We start from the raw sequence: 25,010 nt of genomic DNA on the forward strand, positions 1-25,010 counted from the left end.
CTTCAACACTGGGGGATAAATTTGGGTACATTTTGGCCAATCTCGCTGGAGGCAAATGCCATCTATAAAACATTTTAAAATCTATAAAACGTTTTCTTTATAAGCTACTGCTTATAAAGCTAATTTATAATTTCTTTCCATAGTTTATCAGGACAGGGACAGGGAAATTTAACTACCGTATTTTTTGGTCTATAAGATGCATTGGGTGGAAATACCTGTGCAACTTACAGAGCGAATATTGCAGGGGAGGGAGGGGGGTTGGTACTTGTCACCGCCACCCGCCACCACTGAGGAATGCTGGAGCCTTTGCTGCTGAGCAGCTGATTGGCGGTTGGATCGGCTTCCCAGAATACCTCCGATCAGCTGTTCTAGGCAGCGGGGATTGAGACTGCTGTTTGCTGCTGCTGCTGATGGCTGCGAATCATGGCAATTGGTAGCGATGAACAGCGGCGGTGATCGAATATAACATTGTGGCGAATATAATAACAAATATGTGGCTTATGATTGTTCAATGACTGTACCCAGATCACACACTGTTTGATGGAAATGGAAAGTAATATAAATGGAACAAATAAAACATTAGCAAAAAGAGAAGAATTCGATGTGTAGGAAGGCCAATACCAGCTAAAAAAAACCTGGCAGTTATGATTTCACATTCTTGCGTGCAGAATAATAATCCTGCTGTAAGTGAGACACAGAATATTGGATTAGATGGGCTGCGGGCCTGATCCACCAAGGCTCATCAGGAAACCTTACAACTAATTGATATTTTTCCTTGGAAATGTTTTACAACCTGCTAGTTCATCTTGGTTGTCGAATGATCTAGCTGACTTTGGCTAGTCTTGCAAAAGCTAAGCAGGGATGAATCTGGCTATTCCTTGGATGGGACACCAGATTAAAGGCTGTGCTAAACACCTCCCACCTGGCTGCCAAGAAAGTTACAGAGATGCAGCTCTGAATGCAGAAGTTACATTCCAATTGAGTAAATCTTGATGCATTCGTGCTGTGCAGTGCTTTAAAGGATTTGACTCAAGCCATAAAGGGAATCACAAAGATTGGAAACTGAAGACATTTTTATTAGGCTTAACCACAACAAAATACAATAAAGAGACTTTATTGTAGAATTATATCTAATTCTGCATATTATTACAGCGGCCAGAATATTATACGCGCAGAAATGGAACAACAATACAATGCCAAGTGAAGATGAGATAATATGGAAGGTTTTAGAATGCGCAGAGATGGATAAAATGATCAAGGAAATTCAAGGAAAGGAGGAAACAGAGTACTATTTAATTTGGGAAAAATGGGGAAAAGTGGTTAGATGACAGAAGTAGGAAATAAGAATTTGGAAAAGGTAATTTGTATTCTAGAAGAAGTAGGAATTAGTGATACAAATGTAGGAAAAGTAGGATTTACAAAAGTTGGAAAAGTTATATATTAGTAGAGGAACAACAAAGAGTGTCTGATACAAATAACCAAACATAGACTGATAAGCAAAAGAGTAAGAAACAATAGGATTATGTTGTGGCCCAGCAGGAGCCATTGGAGCTGCAAACAGACTCCGCCAACGAGGGGCCTTATGAGTCGGCTCTGGAAGAGTTGGAGGACCCTGGACAGGGTTCCAACTCCGAGCAGGACGCAGAGAGGCTGGTTGGCCACCAGGAGGCGCCTGAGGCATGGAGCAGCGGTGAAGCCGAAGTGAGTGTGCTCCTGACGTCAGGCCTTGGAGTAGTGATGAGGAGACAAGGGAGGTGGTCCTGGATGCCCGGTGATGCTGGGCAGATAGATAGAGAACAGCTACACAGATACAAAAGATAATTGGACCCAGGTGGTCGTAATTAGGCTCCTCTCAAAATTGTATTTAAGGAGAGACTCTGGAAGGAGTCTGGTTTGAAGGAGTCAACTTCCTTCTTAACGCTGGAGAAGCTGTTATCTGTCTCTGTCGAAGTCTGAGTTGCTGCCAAGGTTCTTATCTGTTTGTTATGCTTGGGCTTTCAGCCACCGAGATTTATGTTTCCTGCTAATAAAGTGCTGTGGAATTCCAGCTAAGCTTGTCTCGGCATTCGTTACTGGATGGAGGAGGGGGTCAGAACAGATTATAAGTGTAAAATTACATAGAGATGTATTGAGAGGGAAATAGTGTTTGCAAAGATGCACCGATAGATACAGTATCTGCTGTAAGAAGGAATGTGTAGTTCCGATGTTGTTGGTAAATGTTGTGTATGTTTTTGTCTATGTGTATAAGTATAATACATTTTTAAAAACTAAATAAATAAAGGATTTGACTCAGAAAGAGGTGTTTTGAGACCCGGGGCTGTTACTGTAGCAGCTGTGCATGACTCATTAAAGCAGTCACATCTCTTTCCAGGATTGTGCAAAAGATGCTGAGAACCAGAAAGGAATTCTCTCACCTCACCACAAACAGAACAAACAAAAGAAACGTCTCCCATTTAATGTTGACTTTGGCCAACCCTGGGATCAACTTTTTTTGTATTATTCCTATCCATGCTTGACCTGAAAAATTCCTGAACTTAAAAATTAGGATAAATGCTATGGTGGATACCATGTTAAGTGGGGGCGGGGAGGGATGCAGTAAAGAAAAACATGGAAGTTGCTTCCAGAAGAACATCTAGTTCAGCAAATGCTGGCTGGGGAATTCTGGGAGTTGAAGTCCAGACGTCTTCAAGTTGCCAAGGTTGAGAAACACTGGTCTAGTTAATGATAATGTCACTTTTTCGTGTCCTGAGGAATGCAATAAGCACTGAGGCTAACATGTTGAACAAGAGCTTACTTTTCTTTTTAAACTTCTATTTCCCCCCACACAACTAGATTTTTACTTTATTAGACTTTTTCTGGTGGTGCAGTGGTTAATGTGCAGCATTGCAGGCAAACTCTGAAGTTCGATCCTGACTGGGCTCAAGGTAGATTCAGCCTTCGATCCTGCTGAGGTCAATACACTAGCACTTAGACTTATAAGTCTAACGATGCTTTACAGCTCTCTCTAAGTAGTTTATAGAGTCAACATATTGCCCCCCCCCCTCCAACAATCTGGGTCCTCATTTAACCCTTCTAGAAAAGATGGAAGGATGAGTCAACCTGGAGCCTGGTGAGATTCGATCTGCCAAATTGCAGACAGCCGGCAGCCAGCAGAAGTAGCCTGCAGTACTGCACTCGAACCACTGCGCCACCATGGCTCATTGAGTCCCCTTCGGGGAAAAGGGCAGCATATAAATGTAATAAATCCAATCCTAAATCCAAATCCAATTGCTTATGAAGGTGCCTGAGAAACCCAGATTTCCAGCCTCCAGCCCCCAAGGAGATGGTTCGAATATCGGCCCACAATGCAGAGATCCATATGTGTTTGAGGGTTTGCGGGGGGGGGACACTTTGCCCAATGATACGGGTGCTTGTGTGGGCGTGTTCTTACCCTCCAGTAACTCCCTTGTTGATTCTTTCTCCTTTCTTCTCTTTCCCTGGGCAGGATTCCAAGAAGCAAATTGAAAAGGCTTGGAAGGATTACGAGACCAAAGTGTGAGTAACCAACCCTTACTATTGCCTCTGGCAGGAGCGGATTGATTCTTCCATCTTCTCCTAAACAAAAGTGTTTTGTTGTGGACAAGCCAGAAGGGAGGTTGTGGGATTTGGGTGAGCCAGCCAACGCAAGTGTCCTTTACAACGTGCCCCTGGGCTATCCAGTATTTTCCTGGCCGTAGTGGTTAAAAGTGCTATGGATTCCAAAAGCAAAAAATAAATGCTTTGAAGAACACTTGGAGCTCACCTAATACCTGTCAGTCACTGTTTAAAGCAGCCGCTCCTTTTCTGGGGTTGCTTCGTTGTCTTCTGCAGCTGCAGGGCGATCCCTGGAGACACCCTTTGATTAAGAAGTTGTAGATGGGCATTTATAGGCCTAAACAAATTGTATTGGATTGTATTTGGTTTATTTGTATGCCGCCCTTCTCCAGGAGGGACTCAGGGCGGCGAACAACTCAGGGGGGAAAGGGAACATAAACAACAGTACACATAATTAAAATACATGAAAATCACACAGCCATACCAGTCGAGAGGGGAGGGGAACTCATCAACCCCAGGCCTGCCGGCACAGCCAGGTTTTGACGGCTTTCCGGAAGGCCTGGAGAGAGGTGAGGGTCCGGATCTCCACGGGGAGTTCGTTCCAAAGGGCCGGAGCTGCTACAGAGAAGGCCCTCCCCCGGGTAGTAGCCAGATGGCATTGGCTGGTGGACGGAACCCGGAGGAGGCCGAGCCTGTGAGATCTGACGGGTCTTTGGGAGGTAAATGCCACGTATTTTCTCAGGATGGCACTGCGATTCCAGAAAGCAGCCATGCAATCCTCGGGAAAGAGCCAACTGCTGTAAGGAGCGGTTGATGGGCCTAGGGCTGTGATGGCAAACCTATGGCACGCATGTCAGAGGTGGCATGCAGAGTCCTCTGGGCATGTGTGCCATCACCAGCTGCTCTTTCAGGTTCCCGGAAGAGCAGCTGCCCGGGGAAACATGCACGCTGGCCAACTGGTCTTTGCTTGTGCATGCGCACTGGAAACTGGAATAGCAACTGGCCAGTGCGCATGCATGTGCCAGAAACCGGAAGATCAGCTGCCCAGCAAGCGCATGCGAAAAGGTTAGCCAACAGTGGCCTAGGGGTCTCCAAAGTTGGCAGCTTTAAGACTTGTGGACCTCAACTCCCAGAACTGCTGCAGAGGACTTCTGGGAATTGAAGTCCATGAGTCTTTAAAGTTGCCTGGTGCGGAGACCCCTGGACTAGGAGCGAGTCCATAAAATCGTATTCACTTAAGTGGCTTTTTCCCTTTGAACCCAAAGCAGTGCGCAGCTCAAATGGAAGGTATCGTTTGCATGCTGAACCCGGGATCTTGAAAACGGGCTTGGGAAAAATATCTGTGTAAGCCCTGGGATAGATAAAGGCAGTCCTCGACTTACAACAATTCATTTAGTGACTGTTCAAAGTGACGATGGCAGTGAAAAAAGTGACACATGACCGTCTTTCAGAGTTATGTGATCAAATTTCAGACGTTTGGCAACTGGTTCATACTTATGACCAGTGGTGGGATTCAGCCAGTTCACACCTATTTGGGAGAACCGGTTGCTAACTTTCTAACCAGTTCAGAGATCGGTTGTCGGAAGAAATCTCATTTTGTTTTTCCCCACTTTATAAGGCTAATCCTGTAAGGAAGGCAAGAAGGAAATATTCTGGTGTTGTTTCTAGCCTGAACTTTATTGCCCTGATTACAGAAACTGCTGTTAACCCTTGTTACATTCTAACAGCTAAGACGAAGCGCCCATCGACATAAGTGATGTTGAATTGGCCACACCCACCCAGTCACATGACCACCAAGCCACACCTACCCAGTTGGTCATTAGGGCAGAGAACCGGTTGTTAAATTATTTGAATCCCACCACTGCTTATGAGCATTGCTGTGTCCCAAGATCATGTGATCCTCTTCTGGGACTTTCTGTCCAGTGGGAAGCCCAGATTCTTCTCCCGCTGGCGCAGTGGTTAGAGCGCAGAACTGCAGGCTACGTTTGCTGATTGCCGGCTGCCTGCAGTTTGGCAGATCAAATCCCACCAGGCTCAAGGTTGACTCATCCTTCCATCTGGCTGAGATCAATAAAACGAGGAGCCAGTTTGTTGGGGGCAAAATGCTGGCTCTGTAAAACCACTTAGAGCAAACCACTATAACCGTAAAGCACTATGAAGCGGTATATAAGTCTAAGTGCTATTCACTTAACAACTAGATTACCAACTTATTAACTGCAGGGATCTTTTGTCAAGAAAGGTCATAAAATGAGGCAAAACTCACTTCACAAACGTCTCATTTGAAAACCTAAATTTGGGGCTCAACTGTGGTCGGAAGCCGAGGACTACCCGTAGTGGTGGTAAAACGCCTCAGCGTGATCTTGGCATCTTGTGGAAAGGCCTCTGTGTGCTGAAAAGCTGGTTAGCAGCTGCCAGTCCGTCTTGAGACCTGGATTGAGCCAAGTAGATCATGGCGTGACCCAGACCTTAAGGCGTTTCCCTGCATTGCAATCTGTATTAAAATAAGACCGCAAGTAACAGACAGATGGCAGCCACAACCACCTGTAGAATTCCCCGCACACCATTTGTACATCACAAATGATTCTCACTCTTGTCTGTCTTGTTGCCTCCGGGGTTCTCTGTTGCCTTAGAGCAAAGCTGGAGAAGGAGAAGGAGCGAGCCAAGATATCGGGAGTCATCCAGACGGAACCTTCGGCCGCCGAGATCACAGAGGACCTGCAGAAGGAACGCCGCACTTTCCAGCTGCAGATGTGCGAGGTAGGAAATGGCTTCTTCCCTTTATGGCACAAAAGAATTTTTGGCCCAGCAAATCACTTCAATGCATCGGAATAGGCAACCCACCTGCGTGCTTACAGTCAACAATGGCCTTGTTAACACTTTGGTGACCCCCACAGTGATTTTTGGTGGTGGCGCAGTGGCTAGAATGCAGTATTGCAGGCTGACTCTGCTCACTGCTAAACGTTCTATCCTAACCAGCTCAAGGTTGACTTAGTCTTCCATCCTTCCGAGGTGGGTAAAATGAGGACCCATATTGTTGGGGGCAAGGGACTGACTCCGTAAACTGCTTAGAGAGGGCTGTAAAAGCACTGTATCGTGTTCCTTAACTTGCAGGTGGGAGTCTCATCTCCCCCTCTCTCCCAAGATACAAAATCAAATCAACCTATACTGCAGTCAAAGACCACATAAGGAGGGCCAGGCACAAGGAACTTAAAAATATAAAACAAAATTCTTAACAAACAAAAAAGAAATCTTAAAAAAAAAAATTCTAAAGGAGTGGCCCAAGAAACTAAAACCAGCAGGATGAAAAAGTTAAGTCGCCTTATCTCAGGGAGGAGCCAAAATGTCAATTTTATGACCTGTGGACTTCGACTCCCAGAATTCCTCTGCTGGCTCAGGAATTCTGGGAATTGAAGTCCACTCAGGTCATAAACCCGCCATAGCTGCCCAACTCTGCCCTATCCCTGTACGATGATCCAGTTTTTGTTGGCCTTCACTCTGGTCAAACTGGACTTCCTGCCCTAATTAAAATCTTTGGGAAGGCTACCAAAGGCAGGTTCTGTACTTGGAGTTACGCGACATGCTTACTCTTTGTCCCCAGTTGAATTGGATCGTAAGGTCTATGTGTGTTTTGAAGGAGTCCAATCTACCCATCTGGTTAATCATATTTCAGGCTGTAAAGACTTAGAACAGCGATGGCTTTTTGCTTCCGAGTGCTGAAAGCATATGTGTGTGTGTGTGTGTGTGTGTGTGTGTGTGTACACCCATAATGCAATGCGCGCAAGCCCTCTGACCCCATGCATGCGTGTGCGATTGCCCCTGTGCATACAGCCCCCGTGCATGCCCATGCTATCACCATGCATGCACCCCATGCATGTGTGCGTGTCTCCTGCACTCTCCCCACGCATGCATCGACCCCAAAATCAGGTGGCTGGCGGGAGTCGCATGCGCAGTGGAACTGAGCTGGGGCAATGGTTCGCGTGCCAGCAGAGAGGGTTCTGCGTGCCACAGGTTCGCCATCACGGACTTAGAACTTTCCTTGGTGCCCTTTTAGCAAACATTTTGTAGCTGAGACTCCTCTCCTTCCTAGCACATTCCCCTAGGTGCAGGGTCTGCTTTTCGGATCATTGAACATCACTTTGCACCGTCAGCTGCGTCTCCAGGCCGCAGGGCCTGTGGCTTGGATCTCTTTGTTGATGGTGTCGTTTTGGATGCCCGTGAGGTCACCAGCCTTAGTAGGCAGCCTTGGCCACGGTGGAAGGTACTGCTCTCTGGATGTGTCCATGCTATGTTTTAGCCGATGCGGTATTTAGCAAAAGACCTTAATGGAGATGGGAGACAAAGGATGGAGAGGAAACTGGGCTAATGGTAAATTGGCCTCCTTGCTTGGATAGCATCCAAACAGCTGGAAGCATTTTGGGGTTGCTGCGCGTACATACCCTCCTCGCTTGCTCTTGGCCTTCTCCCAATCTGTTGCATGAAGTCACAGTTTCCCAAAAGTGTGTTAACTCTTTTGATTGAATAACCAATCCAATATTTAGATGAGTGGGTCTCTCCCTGGATCTCACAACCAACACTGCTTGGATCACTCCCCTTTTCTCTGTGGCAAACGTCTTTTTTTTTTTAATTGCATTCTGCAAAATGCTGTTTGCTTTGCAGAATAAAATGGCTTGTGTGTACTTACAGGGAGCACCTGATCTGTAGTGTTGTCAAAAAACCTGACTTTGACTTAGGCCAAGAATTAGCGCTCTCTCTTTCTCTCTCTCTCTCTGTTGTAATAGGCGGTTTTGTGTACTGTGCACATTAAGGCTACTTCCTGGTGGTTTACAAAACCTTGTTTGGGTCTGTGTGTTCAAACTTGTTCAGCTTCTTGCCCAAGCTATTGCACGCAAGATAGACTCATTAAAGTAAATAGCTACAGTTATTGTGAAAGAAGTCTTCTCATACATCAGATGAACAGAGTTGGAAGAGACCCTGTAGGTCATCTAGACCAGTGTTTTTCAACCTTGGCAACTTGAAGATGTCCGGACTTCAACTCCCAGAATTCCCCAGCCAGCATTCGCTGGCTGGGGAATTCTGGGAGTTGAAGTCCGGACATCTTCAAGTTGCCAAGGTTGAAAAACACTGATCTAGACCAACCCCCAAGCAGAACATACACCATTTCTGACAAATGGCAGTCCAGTCTCTTCTTGAAAGCCTCCAGGGATGAAGCTCCCACAACTTCCGAAGGCAACTTCTGTTCCATGGGTTGATTGTTCTCACTGTCGGAACATTTCTTATTTCTAGGTTGAATCTCTCCTTGATCAGTTTCCATCCATTATTCCTTGTCTGGCCGCATGCACCCATCCCGAGCTCTGTTTTCACTAGCAGGGGGTTGCAGAAAGCCATGGCAGCTGAAAACAGAGCCCGGGAGCCTGTTTTCGCTGGCAGAGTGCTTGAGCCACCACAGGAGCCCCTGACAGGAGTGATGTCGAGCTGGCCATGCCCCCCCCCCCAGGCCTCCCTGAGGTCAAACACAACCCTGATACTGCCCTCGATGAAATTGAGTTTGACACCCCTGGTTCTAGAGAACAAGCCATATGATGAATGATTGAGGGACTAGTTATGTCTAGACTAGGGGTGACATGACAGCAATCTTCCAGTACTTGAGGGGCTGTCACAGAAAAACAACAGAAGGAAGGAAAAAGGGAAAATTACTATGTCTTTTATGTTTAATATGCCTCTGTTTCCTCTGAAGCAACTTGGAAAGGGATTTGAAATACTTAAAACAGTAAAAACTATGCATTAGTTAATAGGTGAAGAAGAAGAAAAATAATTGTTCTGGAGTTACAGTATGTGGACACTTAAAACCAGAACTGAATGCAAACAGCTTTTTAAGAATTGTCCACTGAACATGAGAACCATCAAAAAAATGTGCTAGAATTTTTGCTGTCCCCTTTTAATTAGAAGGGATCTGAATTGGGGGGGGGGGAATCTGGGTCAGAAATACCTGGTTTTAAGCCCGAAAATGAGGGCTTGACAGATTTTTTTAAAGGAGTTTCAAGTTCGAAATGCTATAAATTCAGCTAAAAACTCCTCCAGAATAGTTGAAAACTCCCTATTTTGCTCTCAGGCTTTTGACTATGAAGCAGGGTGATTGATTAGGAGGGTGTTTGGAATTCAAAACATTTTGCACTCGCTGTATGACAACCAACGGACATAAAAATGCTTTCAAAAGAATGCCAGATCTCGCTGTCTCTGAAGACAGTAAGCATGCTTTCCATCTGAAAGGACTTTCTCAAGTTAAGTCTTCTGATATGCCTGCGTCAGCATCTGCCACATTCAAACCTACCAGCATGTGGGAAGTTTCCAGAATGTCTTGCTGTGGGAAGTGGCAAATTTCCATTTCCCAGAATGCCCTTAAATTTAACATGGCTCTGATGCATTGTGGGAAATGCAAAATGGTAGTTTTAACCCCTAGGAGAATGGGCAGCCTCTTTTGCAGGGTTAGCCCAATTCTGAATCTTTAGCAAGGCTAATTGGTTTAGTGGTAGTTCTTCATGTGAAAAGAACTTATTAACATGACTATCAGACGCAGTGGCTCAGTGGCTAAGACGCTGGGCTTGTCGATCAGAAAGGTAGGCAGTTTGACGGTTTGAATCCCTAGCACCGTATAACGGAGTGAGCTCCCATTACTTGTCCCAGCTTCTGCCAACCATGCAGTTTGAAGGCATGTAAAAATGCAAGTAGAAAAATAGGAACAACCTTTGGTGGGAAGGTAACAGTCTTCTGTGCGCCTTTGGCATTTAGTCACGCCAGCCACATGTCCACGGACAGCACTGGCTCTTTGGCTTTGAAATGGAGACGAGTACCGCCCACTAGAGTCAGGAACGGCTAGCACATATATGCGAGGGGAACCTTTACCTTCACAGAGCAAATTGGAGGCGGTAAAGATGGTGAGCTTGTCAACTGGCAAGCTGACAGCCTGGGTTCGAGACCCAAGTGCCGCGGATGATGGGGTGAGCCCTTGCTACTTGCTCCAGCTCCCAGTGAACTTTTGACAGTTTGAAAGCAAGTAGATAAATAGGTACCACTTTGGTAGGAAGGTAACCACATACTGTGCACCTCAATGTATACTCATGCTGGCCACATGACCATGGAAACGTCGTAGGACAATGCTAGCTCTCTTGGCTAAGAAATGGAGATGACCCCTGACCCCTAGAGTCAGACATGACTGGACAGGAAAAATGTTTACCTTTACTTTTATCAGAGCAGCTGGTGAGAAATAGTCGAATGCAGTTTTTAAGATGTGTTTTCACGATACAGGCTTATTGCGTTCATCAGAGAAAGGGGGACTATTTCCCCACCCCAATTCTCATAGCAATACTGTTTGCCTGATAGAGATTTAATGGATGTTTTGGCTTTAAAGAGGTACTCAAGGGAAGCGATCCAACTCTGTATAGAAGTAAGAGAGAAAAATGGCTAAGTCGTGGCTGCTGGGGAAGAGTTGAAGAAGTTGGATAGGGTTAAAGAGTTTTGTGATGCCAGGCAGTGGTGATTTCCGTGTGTGTGTGTGTGTGTGTGTGTGTGTGTGTGTGTTTTCCTTCTTCTGGGTTCTGTGGAAGGGTTGGGGCTGGGCCAGAGGGTGAGTCACCTCTTTGAATAGCCTCACTGTTAAATAAATAGCAGCACATGGAAGCACTCAAGGATTCACTTGCAGCTTATGAGGGCAGACAGAGGAACTTGATGGAAATCGACATCTCTCTTGGAGTCTGGTGTTGGACACAGCTTCTCCCCCCCCCAAACCTATATATCAGCACCTGGAAGTTGTAGTTCAGCAAATCTGGGAAAGCGAGTGATCTATCAGAAGGCTAATTCCTCCGGAGAGCTTTGCCTGTAGAAATCAGTGGATAAACGTTCAATCACAGATTCTTTCGTTCATGTCATCGGCCTTTCCCAGCCACTTATGTCTTCAGATGTGATTGGGTAACCGTCTCCAGAATTCCCAGCCTAACACGGGTTAGAAGAAAGGTCCATCTGAGTTCAGTTCCAAGTGAGGAGAAAGACACTGGGAACATGGTGGCTGTTTGGAAAGATGGTTTAATGATGAACAGAGACACATGGTTTGAGGCCCTGGGCAAAAAGGCACTTGGGGGAGAGAGAGAGAGAGAGAGAGAGAGGGAGGAAGGGAGGGAGGGAGGGAGAGACAGAGACAGAGACAGAGACAGAGACAGAGACAGAGACATACCCTCTGTTGGGCTTTGAATTTGAGCTTGTATTCTGATTGGTTGTCAGACTCCCATGGGGCCATGCAGGGGCAACTCTGTAGGCTGTCCTGAGTCCTAAGCTTTGGTTGACTCTTGCTGGGTGATGATGTAATGAAGGGGCTTTAGGATGTTGGGGGTTGCGAATTGGTAGTAAAACTGGCAGTAACCCACCTCTGGGCTGGGAGTAGAAATAGGTTTCTATCGGTTCGGACCGGTTTGGCCAAGTAGGTAGTAACTCTGCCAGCCATGAACCGGTTCTATCGGCCCAGCCACCATCTTGTTTTTTTGCTTCTGTGCCTGTGCAGATGCATTTTTTAACCTACTGCGCATGCATCAAGCGCACGTCCAAAGTATGTCCCTCAGTGAACCGGCAGTAGAAGAAGCCGGAACCCACCCCTGGCTGAGAGATAGGGATTGGCCCAAGGCCATTCAGCTGACGTAATGCCCAAGTTAGGTCTAGAATTCCTAGTCTCCTGGTTTCTAGCCTGATGCCTTAACCACTGCACCGAACTGGCTCTCTCCCCCAAATGATTAGATCTGACCAAGTCATGTAAAGGCAACTGTATTTTGCAGATGGGAGAGGCACTCCAATGGGAAGTTATACGTGAACTCTAATGGAGTCCAACCATAGAGGGGAAGGGTAGATACAGTGATGGGATTCAGCCAATTTGCACCACTTCTGGAGAACCGGTTGTTAACTTTCTGAGCAGTTTGGTGAACCGGGTGTTGGAAGAAATTAGTAGGGCATACAATCAGTTGTTAAATTATTTGAATCCTACCACTGGGTATATACCAGCCTTCTTTCCTATAGCATATGCTAAATGGGTTAGAACTACATTACCCAAAGTTCCCAGGCATTGGGAACGTTAGTTATAGATTCTAGGACTTGTAGTTCCAGCACACCTGAGGTTGATGGTAGGTTGGGGAAAAATGAGGTAAAATCTCCTTAACTTTAATACCTTCATAGACACATATTTCTTGGCAGTAACACAGGCATGGTTTATCATTGGCTTTTACTGCACGTTTTTCAGACTTGGTCTGAAGTCCTGATTTTCTTTGGATGACTTTCACCATTCTACTCTTGATCCTAACTGGGCCTGCCCTTCTTAGTTGAGATGTGGTTGATTGTGTGCTGCCACCTACTGTTCAATCAAAGCTTTGCCCAATTTTTTGGCTTGCCTGGGCTGCACTGAGGGAATGGTTTTGGGTCGCATATAAAATATATAATGGGATAAGTACCGTGTTTTCCCCAAAATAAGACAGGGTCTTATTTTCTTTTGCCCCACGAAATATGGCCTTGGGCTTATTATAGGGGGAGGGCTTATTTTGGGGTTGCCGGGCAGATGCTCCCTTGCGAGCGGGCTCCCGAAGAGTGGGGCACAGCTAAGGGATGTGGCACTCTGCTCGCCCCCCAGCTCCCGCGGCTTGGCACATTTGGGATACCCCCTAGGTCAGTGCATGGAGCTCTGCCCGGCTGGAGAACGGGGTTGCACGAGCGCCTGTTCTGCCCCCAGCAAGCATGCCTCCCAGCCCCACCATGCCCTGGCCCAGCCGCCGCCGCTGCGCTCCGAGCATAACTTCTTCTCCGGATTCCAAACTCCAAAACTCGGCTGCCGAGTCTTCCAGCAGTGTCCGCTCTAGGAGTGCGCTCTATGGTTGTGGGCCGGCTGCCAGACAGAGAGTCTTCCGGGCGGAAAGTCCTCTGGACAGAGAGTCTTTGAGCAGCCAACTCACAACCATAGAGCACACTCCTAGAGCAACCGCTGCTGGAAGACTCAGCAGCCGAGTTTTGGAGTTTGGAAGCCAGAGAAGAAGTTATGCTCGGAGCGCAGCGGCGGTGGCTGGGTCAGGGCATGGTGAGGCTGGGAGGCATGCTTGCTGGGGGCGGAACAGGTGCTCACACAACCCCCCTCTCCAGCCGGGCAGAGCTCCATGCACTGACCTAGAGGGTATCCCTATTGTGCCAAGCCATGGGAGCTGGCACATTAGGGATACCCCCTAGGTCAGTGAATGGCGCTCTGCCCGGCTGGAGAGGGGGTTTGCCGGGCGGCTGCTTGGGAGCATGGTCACCTCATGGCTGCTTCGCCCCTGAGGCTGTGCCCGGCTCTTCGGAGCCCACTTGCAAGGCAACTCCCCCCTCCGGCCAGGCAGAACGCCACTCCCCAACCTAGCGTTATCCCAAAGGCACCAAGCAACCTGAATGCCTTTCCGCCCTCTGGCTCCCGTGGCTTGGCGCCTTCGGGATACCGCTAAGTGAGTGAGCGGAGGGGGGGGGGTTGTCCAGGGAGCTTATTTTTGGGGGGGTGGGCTTATATTTTTGCCCATGCGAAAAATGTGGAAAGGCGTTAGCTTCAGGACAGGTCATATTTTCGGGGAAACAGGGTAACAAATGTACTTTTCATATAAATTTCTACTGTATTGTGCGGACATGTGTTAGATCCACCTGCTTTAAGACAAAATTTAAAATTAGCTCTGTAAACAACAGGAAAAGTGATTTTATTTGTTTGTTTATTTATTAAAGTTTTTATGCCCCTCTCTTATGAGGTGACTCTGGGAAGCCGAGTAAAAATGAATAAAAAGAGTCTGGCTGTTAAAATAAAGGATTATAATGAGGGGAGATTAAAATCTTCAGATCGGGTTGAAATGTAGGAAGCTGTGGTAGGTTGAGCCAGGCCATTGGTTGCCTCATGTAGTGCAGTATTATTACTCTCTTCTGGAACCTTCCATTCTGGCCTGGCTTTCCTCAGTGTCTATGACGTCCTCTTTCAAGGGGAACTAGGAACGAGTTTATATTGCATTGAGTGATCCGGCTCAGCTGTAGGCTTTTTAGCCTTGGCGATAACCGTAAAATTCAATACGGTCAGCTGTTAACCACAGATCATTGAATGCTTCGATATGTATTGCATCCAAGTGCCCTCAGCGAAAAGGAAAATAAAGCACATTATGCTTTATTCAATCCGAGTTGGTCTCAGAAGACTCCCAAGTTCTGAGTTTTGGATTCGTGCCGAAACCCATCCTCAGGGAATTTCTCTCTACTGGGATGTGTGCTTTGGGCTATTCTATGTGTCTGCATCAGGGGTGGGTTGCTACTGGCATTACTGTGGGTTCGGTGCAAAAAAATGCTCCGCGCGTGTTGTGGCCCAGCAGGAGCCATTGGAGCTGCAAACAGATTCTGATAGTGAGGGACCCTATGAGTCGGCTCTGGAAGATGTGGAGGACCCTGGACAGGGTTCAGACTCTGAGCAGGGACCAGAGAGGCTGGTTGGCCACTAGGAGGTGCCTGAGGCATGGAGCAGCAGTGAAAGTCAAAGGGAGTTTGTCCCTGACGTCAGGCCCTGGAGCAGTGGGGAGGAGCTAAGGGAGTTGATCCCGGACGCCAGGCAAAGACGGGCAAATAAGCGTTGACAGCAACTATGGAGATACAGAAGATAATTGGGGCCAGGTGGTTGTGAATAGGGTCCTCCCAAGAGAGTATATAAGAAGAGACTTTGGGAGGAGGCTGTTTGCAGGATACAACTATTATACTAAAGCTGGAGAAGCTCTGGTGTGTATTTCTTATCTGTGGAAGTCTGGGTTGCTGCCAAAGTCTTGTTGGCGTGTTAATTTACTGTGAATAAATTGTCTAGCAGTAATCTTGTGTTGGCATGACTCACTGTACAGAGAGGGGTCAGAACAGCGTGTGTGCGCATTTACACCAAAAAAGGGAAAAAATAACATTTCTGCAATGGAGATTATTCTGCACATGTGCAGAACCAAAAATCAAGATGGCGCCGCCAACAATAGAGCCGGTTCAGGTGCGTTGGTGGCCGAACCGCGCCGAACCATTGGAACCCAAGTCTGATCTTCATATATTCCAGTAGAGAGGGAAGTTCCCTGAGGATGGGCTCCAGCACAAGAAGAGGCAATGGATGGAAACTAATCAAGGAGAGAAGCAACCTGGAATTGAGGAGAAACTTCCTAAATGTGAAGACAATTAGCCAATGGAACAGCTTGCCTTCAGAAATTGTGGATGCTCCAATGTTGGGAGGTTTTTAAGGAGAGACTGGACAGTCCCTTGCCTAGAATGGTATAGGGTAGAGGTGTCAAACTTCATTGAGGGCCGCAGTAGGATTGTGCTTGACTTCGGGGAAGTGGGCTGGGATGGGGGTGGCAAGGGTGGGCGTGGCCAGCTCGACATCACTCATGTCGGGTGTGTGTGTGTGTGACCTGAATACTCTGCCAGTGAAAATGGGCTCCCGAGCTCGGTTTTTGGCTTCGACGGCATCCTGCAACCCTCTGCTGTTTCCAAGATGGCCCCATGGGCCAGATCTATGCACCCTATGGGCCAGATCCGGCCTCCGGACCCTTGAGTTTGACACCCCTGGTATAGGGCATTGTTGGTGAACCTTTTTGGCACCGAGTGCCGAAATGTGGGTGCAAGCGTTCGTGCATGAATGCGTGCACGCAGAGAGCAGCCGCCCAGTGCGCATGCACACGCTGAGAAGATGATCTTCTGGATTCCGGCGCATGTATGTGCACTGGCCACCTGGTCTTCCGGTTTCTGGCATGCATGCATGCACGAAGACCAGCTGGCCGGTGTGCATGCACGCCCTGGAAATCAGAAGATCATCTTCTCGGCATACGCATGCACACCGGATGGATGCTCTTCTGATTTCTGGTGCTCCTGCGCATGTGAAGACCAGCTGGCCGGCATGCCGGAACCCGGAAGAGCAACAAGTGATGGCTCGCGTGCCCAGAGAGATGACTCTGCATGCCACTTCTGGCACGCGTGTCCTAAGGTTTGCCATCACGGTTATAGGGTCTCCTGTCTGAGCAGTGGGTTGGTCTAGACAACCTCCAAGGTTCCTTCTAGCTCAATTCTGACTGACTGACTGATTAAATCCAGAAGCTCAGAAGACTAAGCCTCTGGTCCCAGTGACCGACCCAGATTGGATCTTACACCAATGCCCAGGGACCTGTATGTTTCCCTTTATTCAGAAGCCAAACTGCTCACAGAACACCACACAGGCGTGTTACAATGAGTGACAGGACCTTGTGCACACCTCTTTATTAAATAAGTGGAAGAACACCATGCTACACCTTTCCCTACTCCTGAGAAAGAGAGGTTTGAAAGCAAATTCATTTCCATCCAGAACAGCGAGAACTGTTTGAAACATCATTATCCAACCTTTCGGCTTGTCTGGGTTGCATTGACGGAAAAGGAATTGTCTTGGGCCGCATATGAAACATATATAATACCGTTCGTGTATATAAATCACACCATAATGTTAAAACGTTTACGATCTTGTGGGGCCGCATTACTAGCTGTCCAGGGCTGCATGCGGTCCCTGGCCATGGATTGGATGCAGCTGGTTTAAAAGAAGTGCAGAGAAAGTTCTCTGCTTAGCATAAATGTCAGTACTAATAAATAAGTAATAAAATAAGGCCATATCTGGGGCCATATGAATGTCTTGGCCTGGCCATTGATGGCTTTTGCAAAGCAAGGAAATTGTATGCATGCACACATACACCCAGCTTTAAATTCCCAAGAACTCGGCCACATATGTTTAAATTTAAACAAAATTATACTGTAATGGCCTTCCCCCGGAGAAGTGCTACAGTAGAATGCAGATGAGAGCTGTTGAATGTCCATTCTAATAAGTCAAGTTTCCCAAACATACCTCCCCTCCCCTTAGCCCAGTGTTTCTCAACCTTGGCAACTTGAAGATGTCCGACTTCAACTCCCAGAATTCCCCAGCCAGCATTCGCTGGCTGGGGAATTCTGGGAGTTGAAGTCCGGACATCTTCAAGTTGCCAAGGTTGAGAAACACTGCCTTAGCCTTTTGCTTGGCTTATCCTTGGCTCTTAATATTTCTGAATCTCCAATTCTCTGGACTCTTTATTTAGTCACACTGTTGGCAGGAAAGCAGTGAAAGGCATAAATATTGTGGCTCTCTTAGCTTGCAAAGCTATGCTGTACAGAAAGCGTTTTCAAAACCCAACACTTCCCCCTGTGGGACATTACCGAGTCTTGCTTGTCAGGTTTTTCTGCAAAACCCCCATTGCAACATTTGGGGACATCTGGCAGAGAAGCTTTGCTGAATGCTTTTATTTTTTATTTTTTGCATTGTGTCACTGTGAAATCTTCCCCCAGCTGAAACATTTGGTTGAATTCTAAAGAGGGAAGGGGAGGTTGTGATGGTTTGGGGGGGAAGCACAACAGACTGTGTCCGACTCTAAAATCGCTCTGGTTTCTCACAAGACTTGGCATGTTTCAACCGACCAGATGGGGCGTGGGATTCTCTACACATGTCCGTGAGAATGTATTTTACTGTGGGAAAAAGAATCCCAATTTTATGAAAGACCGTATGGAAATGTTGATGCATTGAATGCTGAACATTTGGGGAGGGGGGGAAACTGCAAGGACCAAGGGATTGTTACATTCATGTTCAGGTTTGGTTTCTAATTTGTCTTGGGGGTTGTTTTAAGGTTCGGTAATCGTGGAGGTACTGAGGAAGCTTCTGTTGTGGCCTGCCAGAGGAGCTGGCAGCAGATTCAGATAGTGAGGAGGTTGGGGAGGAACATGGGGCAGCCCTGGAGTATGGGGAAGGCTCTGATGGGGGCTCTGTGTTGGAGGCAGAGAGGGGGCCAGAGCCATATGCCAGTTGTCAGCTGCCTTCAGAGTCAGACATCAGTGAGGCAGATGAAAGTTGGAGCCTGTTCCCAGTGTGTGCATGCACAGAGTTGCCCAATGAAGGGAACAGCTAAAGGACAGGAGTTGACTTGGGAGTGAGGCCACAGGTGGACGATGAATGGCCCCTCCCAGAGGAAGTAAAAGAGGAGCGAAAGGGGAGTGGAGTTTGCAGGAGACAATTAATTCATTCTTGCATTCTTGCCAAGTATTGCAGCATCTGAAAGATATCGGCCTGGCCATTCTCCAAGCCTGATAAAGGTCGATAATTGTGAACTATCTTAAAGACTATGGGATGGGACTTTGCTGGATAGGAATTCAGTGTAAATTAAATAAAAGAGGTTTATCAGGCTGAGGACTCAGCTTTGTACTGCTGGGGAAGCCTAGGTCAGAACAGCTTCCCATGGATGTTACACGACATTCCATGGTCTGAAATCTCCCTAGTTATCTAAAACTTTTCTATCTTAAAACACCTCCAGGTAAAAGTCCACCCCTCCATATTTTCCATTGTAGGACTTAAGTGAAGCATGGGAAGCCAAGGGTTGCAGATTGCCGCAGAAAAGATTGTACATCAAACGGCTACTGAATGATAACTAGTAGGGGGAAAAATCTACATAATGTTTATTGGTTTACTTATTTACACCCATTTAAAAAATGCCCAACTCCCAGTAAACCTTGGCATTTTACATTCTAAAAAATTACAATAAAAATGAATTGTACTCTGTAGCCTTTGGGAACCAAGAAGTACAATATTATGCAGTCAGTGATAATAATAATAAAAAGGGTGGTATGTTCTACAAACTTAACATAAGTGCTACGTCTGCATTGATCCTGGAATGCATATATCAGCATAACTGATATTTCTAGCTCAAAAGTGCTTTTTCAGGAGGCAGCCGGACTTCCTTGTTTTTCTTTGAAGATGTTTCACTTCTCATCCAGAGCTGAAGAAGCTTCTTAGATGAGAAGTGAAATGTCTTCAAAGAAAAACCAGAAAGTCCAGTTGCCTCCTGAAAAAGCACCTTTGGCATAACTATGACCTGGAAGACTGAGAATCTCCATTGGTATTTCTACATTCATGCTTCTGAGAGATTATTTCAGGAAAGGATACAGAATATGAAGGAAGCATCTTGGTCAGGCTAAGTACTTATATTGTGGTACATATTAAGAGTCGTTGGCCGGACGTCATGATTGTACAAGCTTGTTCATTTCAGTCAAGAGCAGACATTATTTTGAGAGCCTCCCTTGGTTCACTGATTGTACTGAAGCATAATGCCAAATGGACCAGTGGTGGGTTGCGGATTCCGTTCCAACTGGTATGGTTGGAACAGGCTTGCCAGTGTCCATGTGGACATGCGCAGCGCACACATGCACCTTGGCGCTTCTGCAAGCCTCTGTGATGCTCCAGCTGCTCAGCGGAGCATTTCGCAGGAACTGTATGCGCTGTGCGAGTAAGCACTGAAGATGTAAAAGGATGATAAGAAGCGTGGGCAGATGGGCCCTCCGGAGCACCAGAATGGAATGGTATCCGGTGCTCCGGGCTGTCTCCACTACACCCGTACCGGGGCGTACCGCTTGCAAGCCACCACTGAAATGGACCCATCATGTGTATGGATAGCTCTCAATTTACAACCAGTTGTTTAGTGACCATTTGAAATTAATCAGTGGAACAACTTGCCTCCAGAACAACTTGCCTTGTGGGTGATCCATCACTGGAGGTTCTCAAGGAGAGACTGGACAGCCATTTGTCCACTTGAGCAGGGGACTCTGACTAGACCTCCAAGGTCCCTTCTAATCCTATATTATTCTATGTTCTATGTTCTATGTAAGATGGTAAATAAACAACAAATAGGTTGGCTCTCTTTTACTAATAAAGTATTGACATTTTGAAGAAGCTGTTATCATTAGACCGTAACCTGTTGTTCTCATCTCCCCTTTTCTTGCCCAGTATCTTCTGAAAGCCAACGAATGCCAAATGAAGCAAGGGCCAGATTTTCTGCAGAGCCTCATCAAGTTTTATCATGCGCAACATAAGTAAGTTTGCTACTTAAGTTGGGTCTGCAGTTTATGATGGTGTGTCAGCATTAGCCCTTTGGATGGGCTTCTTGAGCAGAGCTGAAGAGTCCTTGAGGCTGTTTCAAATAATAGGAATAGGAATATTCTTTATTGGCCAAGTGTGATTGCACACACAAAGAATTTGACTCATGTGCATAAACTCTCGGTGTACATGCAAACAACAAAGTGGTAAGTCATAGATCATCAGTCATAAATCGTAAGAAACAAACAACAACTGATAAATGATAAGATACCAAAAGGAGAAGGTGGTAAGAAAGATGAGAAGATGAAAAAGATGAGAAAGATAATAACAATACAGCCCTACTTTGTGGTTAGATATCCTTAGGCATAAGACAGTTCTGTAGGAATTAGGTGTTCTGCAAAATGTTTCAGGTTTCAGGTTTCAGGTTTTGTTTTATTTATATGCCGCCCTACTCCCAGCGGGACTCAGGGCGGCTCACAAACCCAAGAGGGGAAGGGAAACACAAGAACTACAAATACAAGCATTTAAAATAACCAACAGACACACAATCGAGAGGGGAAGGCTTGGAGAGAGGTGAGGGTCCAAATCTCGGCGGGGAGTTCGTTCCAAAGGGCCGGCGCTGCCACAGAGAAGGCCCTCCCCCGGGTAGTAGCCAGATGGCATTGGCTGGTAGACGGAACCTGGAGGCCAACCCTGTGTGATCTAATGGGTCTTTGGGAGGTAATTGGCAATGATGGCATTGGGGGGTGGGGGCTGTCTTTGTGTCTAGCTGTTTTGACATGCAATGCTTTATAGCAGTGGTCACCAACTGGTGGTCCGTAGACCACTGGTGGTCCACGAGAAAATGTTGGTGGTCTGCAGAAAAATCTTTTTTTGCAGGTTTGCATTTTTTATATTGCAGGGATCCTCCCTGATTTATAAATCAGGGATCCTCAAACTACGGCCCCTGGACCAAATATGCCCCACTGAAGCAATTACTCCCACTCACTGACGGGATGAGGTCCTTCAGGCATTTAGCTTGGCTGCCTGTTTAGTAGCTCTAGCCCTTCTCTCCCTCCCTCCCTGGGAGTCCAGGCACTTCAGTGAGCAGCAAGCAAAACTTCAGCTGGGCTCTTCCAAAGACAGTTTGCAGGGAGCCGATTTAGTGCCCGGGCTGGTTACAAGACAAACATTCATTTTTGACCGTATTTGAGATTCCTAAGCTGCAATGGACAGCAAACCTAGGGTTGACTCCAGGCGCTTCTCTCCACTAACAGGCAGCCAAGCTAAGTGCCTGAAGGACCCCCATCACTTTACTAATTCATATTAGTGATCAACGGGATTTAAAATTATGAATTTAATGATCCCTGAGGTCCGAAAGTAGCAGGGGTCCCCAACCCCCAGTTCATAGACTGGTACTAGACCTCAGCAGGCCAGAAACTGGGCCACGCAAACAAGTGAAACCCCACCTGTGGGATGCAGGCAGCCTGTGAAACCACATTCCCCCTCTGGTCCGCAGAAAAACCCCTCTCCATGGAACCGGTCCCTGGTGCCCAAAAGATTGGGGACTACTGCTCTATAGTGGTGTCCTAAGGGAAGAAGTTGAAACAAGTCTGTTTCAAATGTGGTTAAAACACCTGAAGCTATGGTGGTGCAGTGGTTAGAATGCAGTACTGCAGGCTCCTTGTGCTGCCTGCAGGCTGCCTGCAATTTGGCAGTTCGAATCTCACCAGACTCAGAGTTGGCTCAACCTTCCATCCTTCTGAGGTGGGTAAAATGAGGAACCCAGATTATTGGGGGCAAATATGCTGACTCTGTAAACCGCTTAGAGAGGGCTGTAAACCACTGTAAAGCGATATACAAGTCTAAGTGCTATTGCTAATCTCTGGCAGCAAATTGAGCTAACCTCTTTCTGTTTTCTTCTTCTTCTTTTTTCCCTTCCCCATCCTTGGCTTTTCAACGTTACTCTGCTGATTTTCGAAATGTTTCCAGTTTCTTCCAAGACGGCTGGAAGGCATCTCAGAACCTCTACCCGTTCATCGAAAAACTAGCCGTCTCTTTACATGCGGTAAGTTGTCACTGGATTTCCACAGGGCCTGTGAACTAATTTTCAGCTCGGGGCTTAACAAGGATTGCTTTCCTAGCTAGGAAAAGGATTGGGTTGCTAGATCTTCAGTACTACCATTACCACCATTTACCACCATTCGTTTAGTGCAGTGTTTCTCAACCTTAGCAACTTGAAGATGTCTGGACTTCAACTCCCAGAATTCTCCAGCCACTGTGAAGCAGTATGTAAGTCTAAGGGCTATTGCTATTTCTCCCTTCCTTTCCTTGGCCCTGGTGGTGCAGTGGTTAGAATGCAATATTACAGGCTGACTCTGCTCACTGAAAGCAGTTCGAGTCTCACCAGGCTAAAGGTTGACTCAGCCTTCCATCCTTCCGAGGTGGGTAAAATGAGGACTCAGATTGTTGGGGACAAGAGGCTGACTCTGCAAACTGCTTAGAGAGGGCTGTAAAAGCACTATGAAGCGGTATATAAGTCTAAGTGCTATTGCTATAAATTGAGGCAAAACTCACTTAAAAGTTGTCTCACTTAGCAATGGGTATGTTGGAATCAACTGTGGTCATAAGTCCAGGACTACCTGCATACTTATTTTTACCATGCTTAGCCTGACCCATTCAATACCATGCTTATCCTTTCAGTTCTCTTCTGGGTTTCCTTTCCATGCATGGTGCTCTCCCTCTGTGACAGCCTAGCCGTTGCTTTCTTTCAAATCCCACATCAAAACTGTTCTTTACTGCCTATCTCTTGAATGGGAGAAGTCCATGCATCTTCAACTTGCCAAGATTGAGAAACACAAATATATATTTTATTGAGGGACGTGGTGGCTCAGTGGCTAAGGCGCTGAGCTTGTCAATCAGAAGGTTGGCATTCCGGCGGTTTGAATCCCTAGCGCCACGTAACAGAGTGAGCTCCCGTTATTTCTCCCAGCTTCTGCCAATCTAGCAGTTTGAAAGCACATAAAAATGCAAGTAGAAAGATAGGGACTACCTTTGGTGGGAAGGTAACAGTGCTTCGTGCACCTTCGACATTTAGTCATGCCCACCACGGAAATGTCTTCGGACAGTGCTGGGTCTTTGGCTTTGAAACGGAGATGAGCACTGCCCCCTAGAGTCAGGAACGAGGGGAGCCTTTACCTTTACGGCATATCCAAAGTTTTGGTCCATACTATTGAATGAGTTCTTGAAATACTCCACCAAGCTGCCCAGTGCAGAAGCTTCTGTGGATGATTTCTCTGCATTTTTGTCTGGAGAACAAGAAATTACCCAGGGATTTTTCGAAGGCAAAGAAACGCCTGTTTCTTTTAACAGAGACATTGCAACTCCGAAAACACAATGGAAGGGGCTGCTGCCTCCTGTCTCCCCTTGGGGATTTCATCCAAGCCAAAAAGATTACAAGAATGATGGGGAAAAGATGATTCATTGGAAAGCAGGAGAGCCACACGCTTCCCTTGCCAATATTGTCACTAAACAAGCCCCATCCTGTATCCCCATGGGATAATTTCTTTGGGATTTTCCCCCGTCCCCTCTTTTGAAATAAAACCCTAGAGCAATTTTTGTTTCCCCGAACCGAAGGAGACCTGGAAGATGAACAATTCTCTACCTGACTGTCTTTCTGAAGAATTAAGGATGGTGGCTGGCAACGATGAGAATCTGGGGAAAACGACACGAGGGGGGAACAGTATGATTAAATCTGCACATCTGTGTAGATGGTGCTGTTTGCATAAAAACCTCTCTGTTTCCAGAGAGGAAATTAGGAAGAAATCTTACTTTTTCTACCCTGCACACCCTAAGTGGGGCCCTTCTAAGGCCTGATGTTATGTTGCACCTTGTAATCTTCGGTTGAAGAAAGCAAAGCTTGAGGGGATCTAGGACAACTTGCCGTGGTCAACTCATTGTGGCCAACTTGGTGCAACCAACTTGGTGCGGCCAACTCGCCAAAGGACAATTCGCCTTGAGATAATTCAATTGCTTTCTGGGAGTGATGGTGAACCTATGGCACTTGTGGCACGTAGAGCCCTCTTTGTGGGCATGTGCACCGTCGCCAGCTGCTCTTCTGGTTTCCGGCAGCTGGTCTTCACGGGCACCGAAGCACTGGAAAACAGCCTGAAAATGGACCCACAAATGGCCAAAATCAGGCCTTTTGGGGGCTGTTTTCAGTTCATTTTTAGGCCATTTTCAGGTTATTTGCGGGGTGTTTTTAGGGTTGAAAATGGCCTGAAAAATGGCCTAAAAACAGCCCCCCAAACAGCCTAAAAACGGTCAGAAATGCCCCCAAAACAGGCATGCGCACACCGGCCAGCCGGTCTTCAGGTCTCTGGTGCTCCAGCACATGCACGCACATTCCAGTTTGGGTACAAAGTGCCGAAAAGGTTCCCCATCACTGCTGTATGGATTATTTCGTTCAGTTACTTTTACTATCAGTGACCACATTTTTGTCAAAATAATT

At 46.8% G+C, this 25,010-nt stretch overlaps 1 protein-coding gene across 2 annotated transcripts in view; it reads left to right on the forward strand.

Annotated features, from left to right (window-relative positions):
* The window catches only part of ASAP3 (ArfGAP with SH3 domain, ankyrin repeat and PH domain 3), a 91,674-nt gene that overhangs the window by 38,429 nt on the left and 28,235 nt on the right, over window positions 1–25,010 (forward strand). For both annotated transcript variants that reach the window (XM_087728128.1, XM_087728127.1), the window contains exons 5-8: window positions 3,485–3,534; window positions 6,204–6,330; window positions 20,432–20,517; window positions 22,493–22,568. In XM_087728128.1, coding sequence (XP_087584254.1) covers window positions 3,485–3,534; window positions 6,204–6,330; window positions 20,432–20,517; window positions 22,493–22,568 — 339 coding nt within the window. The remainder of the gene's footprint in view (window positions 1–3,484; window positions 3,535–6,203; window positions 6,331–20,431; window positions 20,518–22,492; window positions 22,569–25,010) is intronic.

This window comes from Thamnophis sirtalis, unplaced genomic scaffold, assembly GCF_051295495.1.
Source record: "Thamnophis sirtalis isolate CommonGarterSnake01/CBP01778 unplaced genomic scaffold, rThaSir2_p1.2 scaffold_13, whole genome shotgun sequence".
NCBI lineage: Eukaryota > Metazoa > Chordata > Lepidosauria > Squamata > Natricidae > Thamnophis > Thamnophis sirtalis.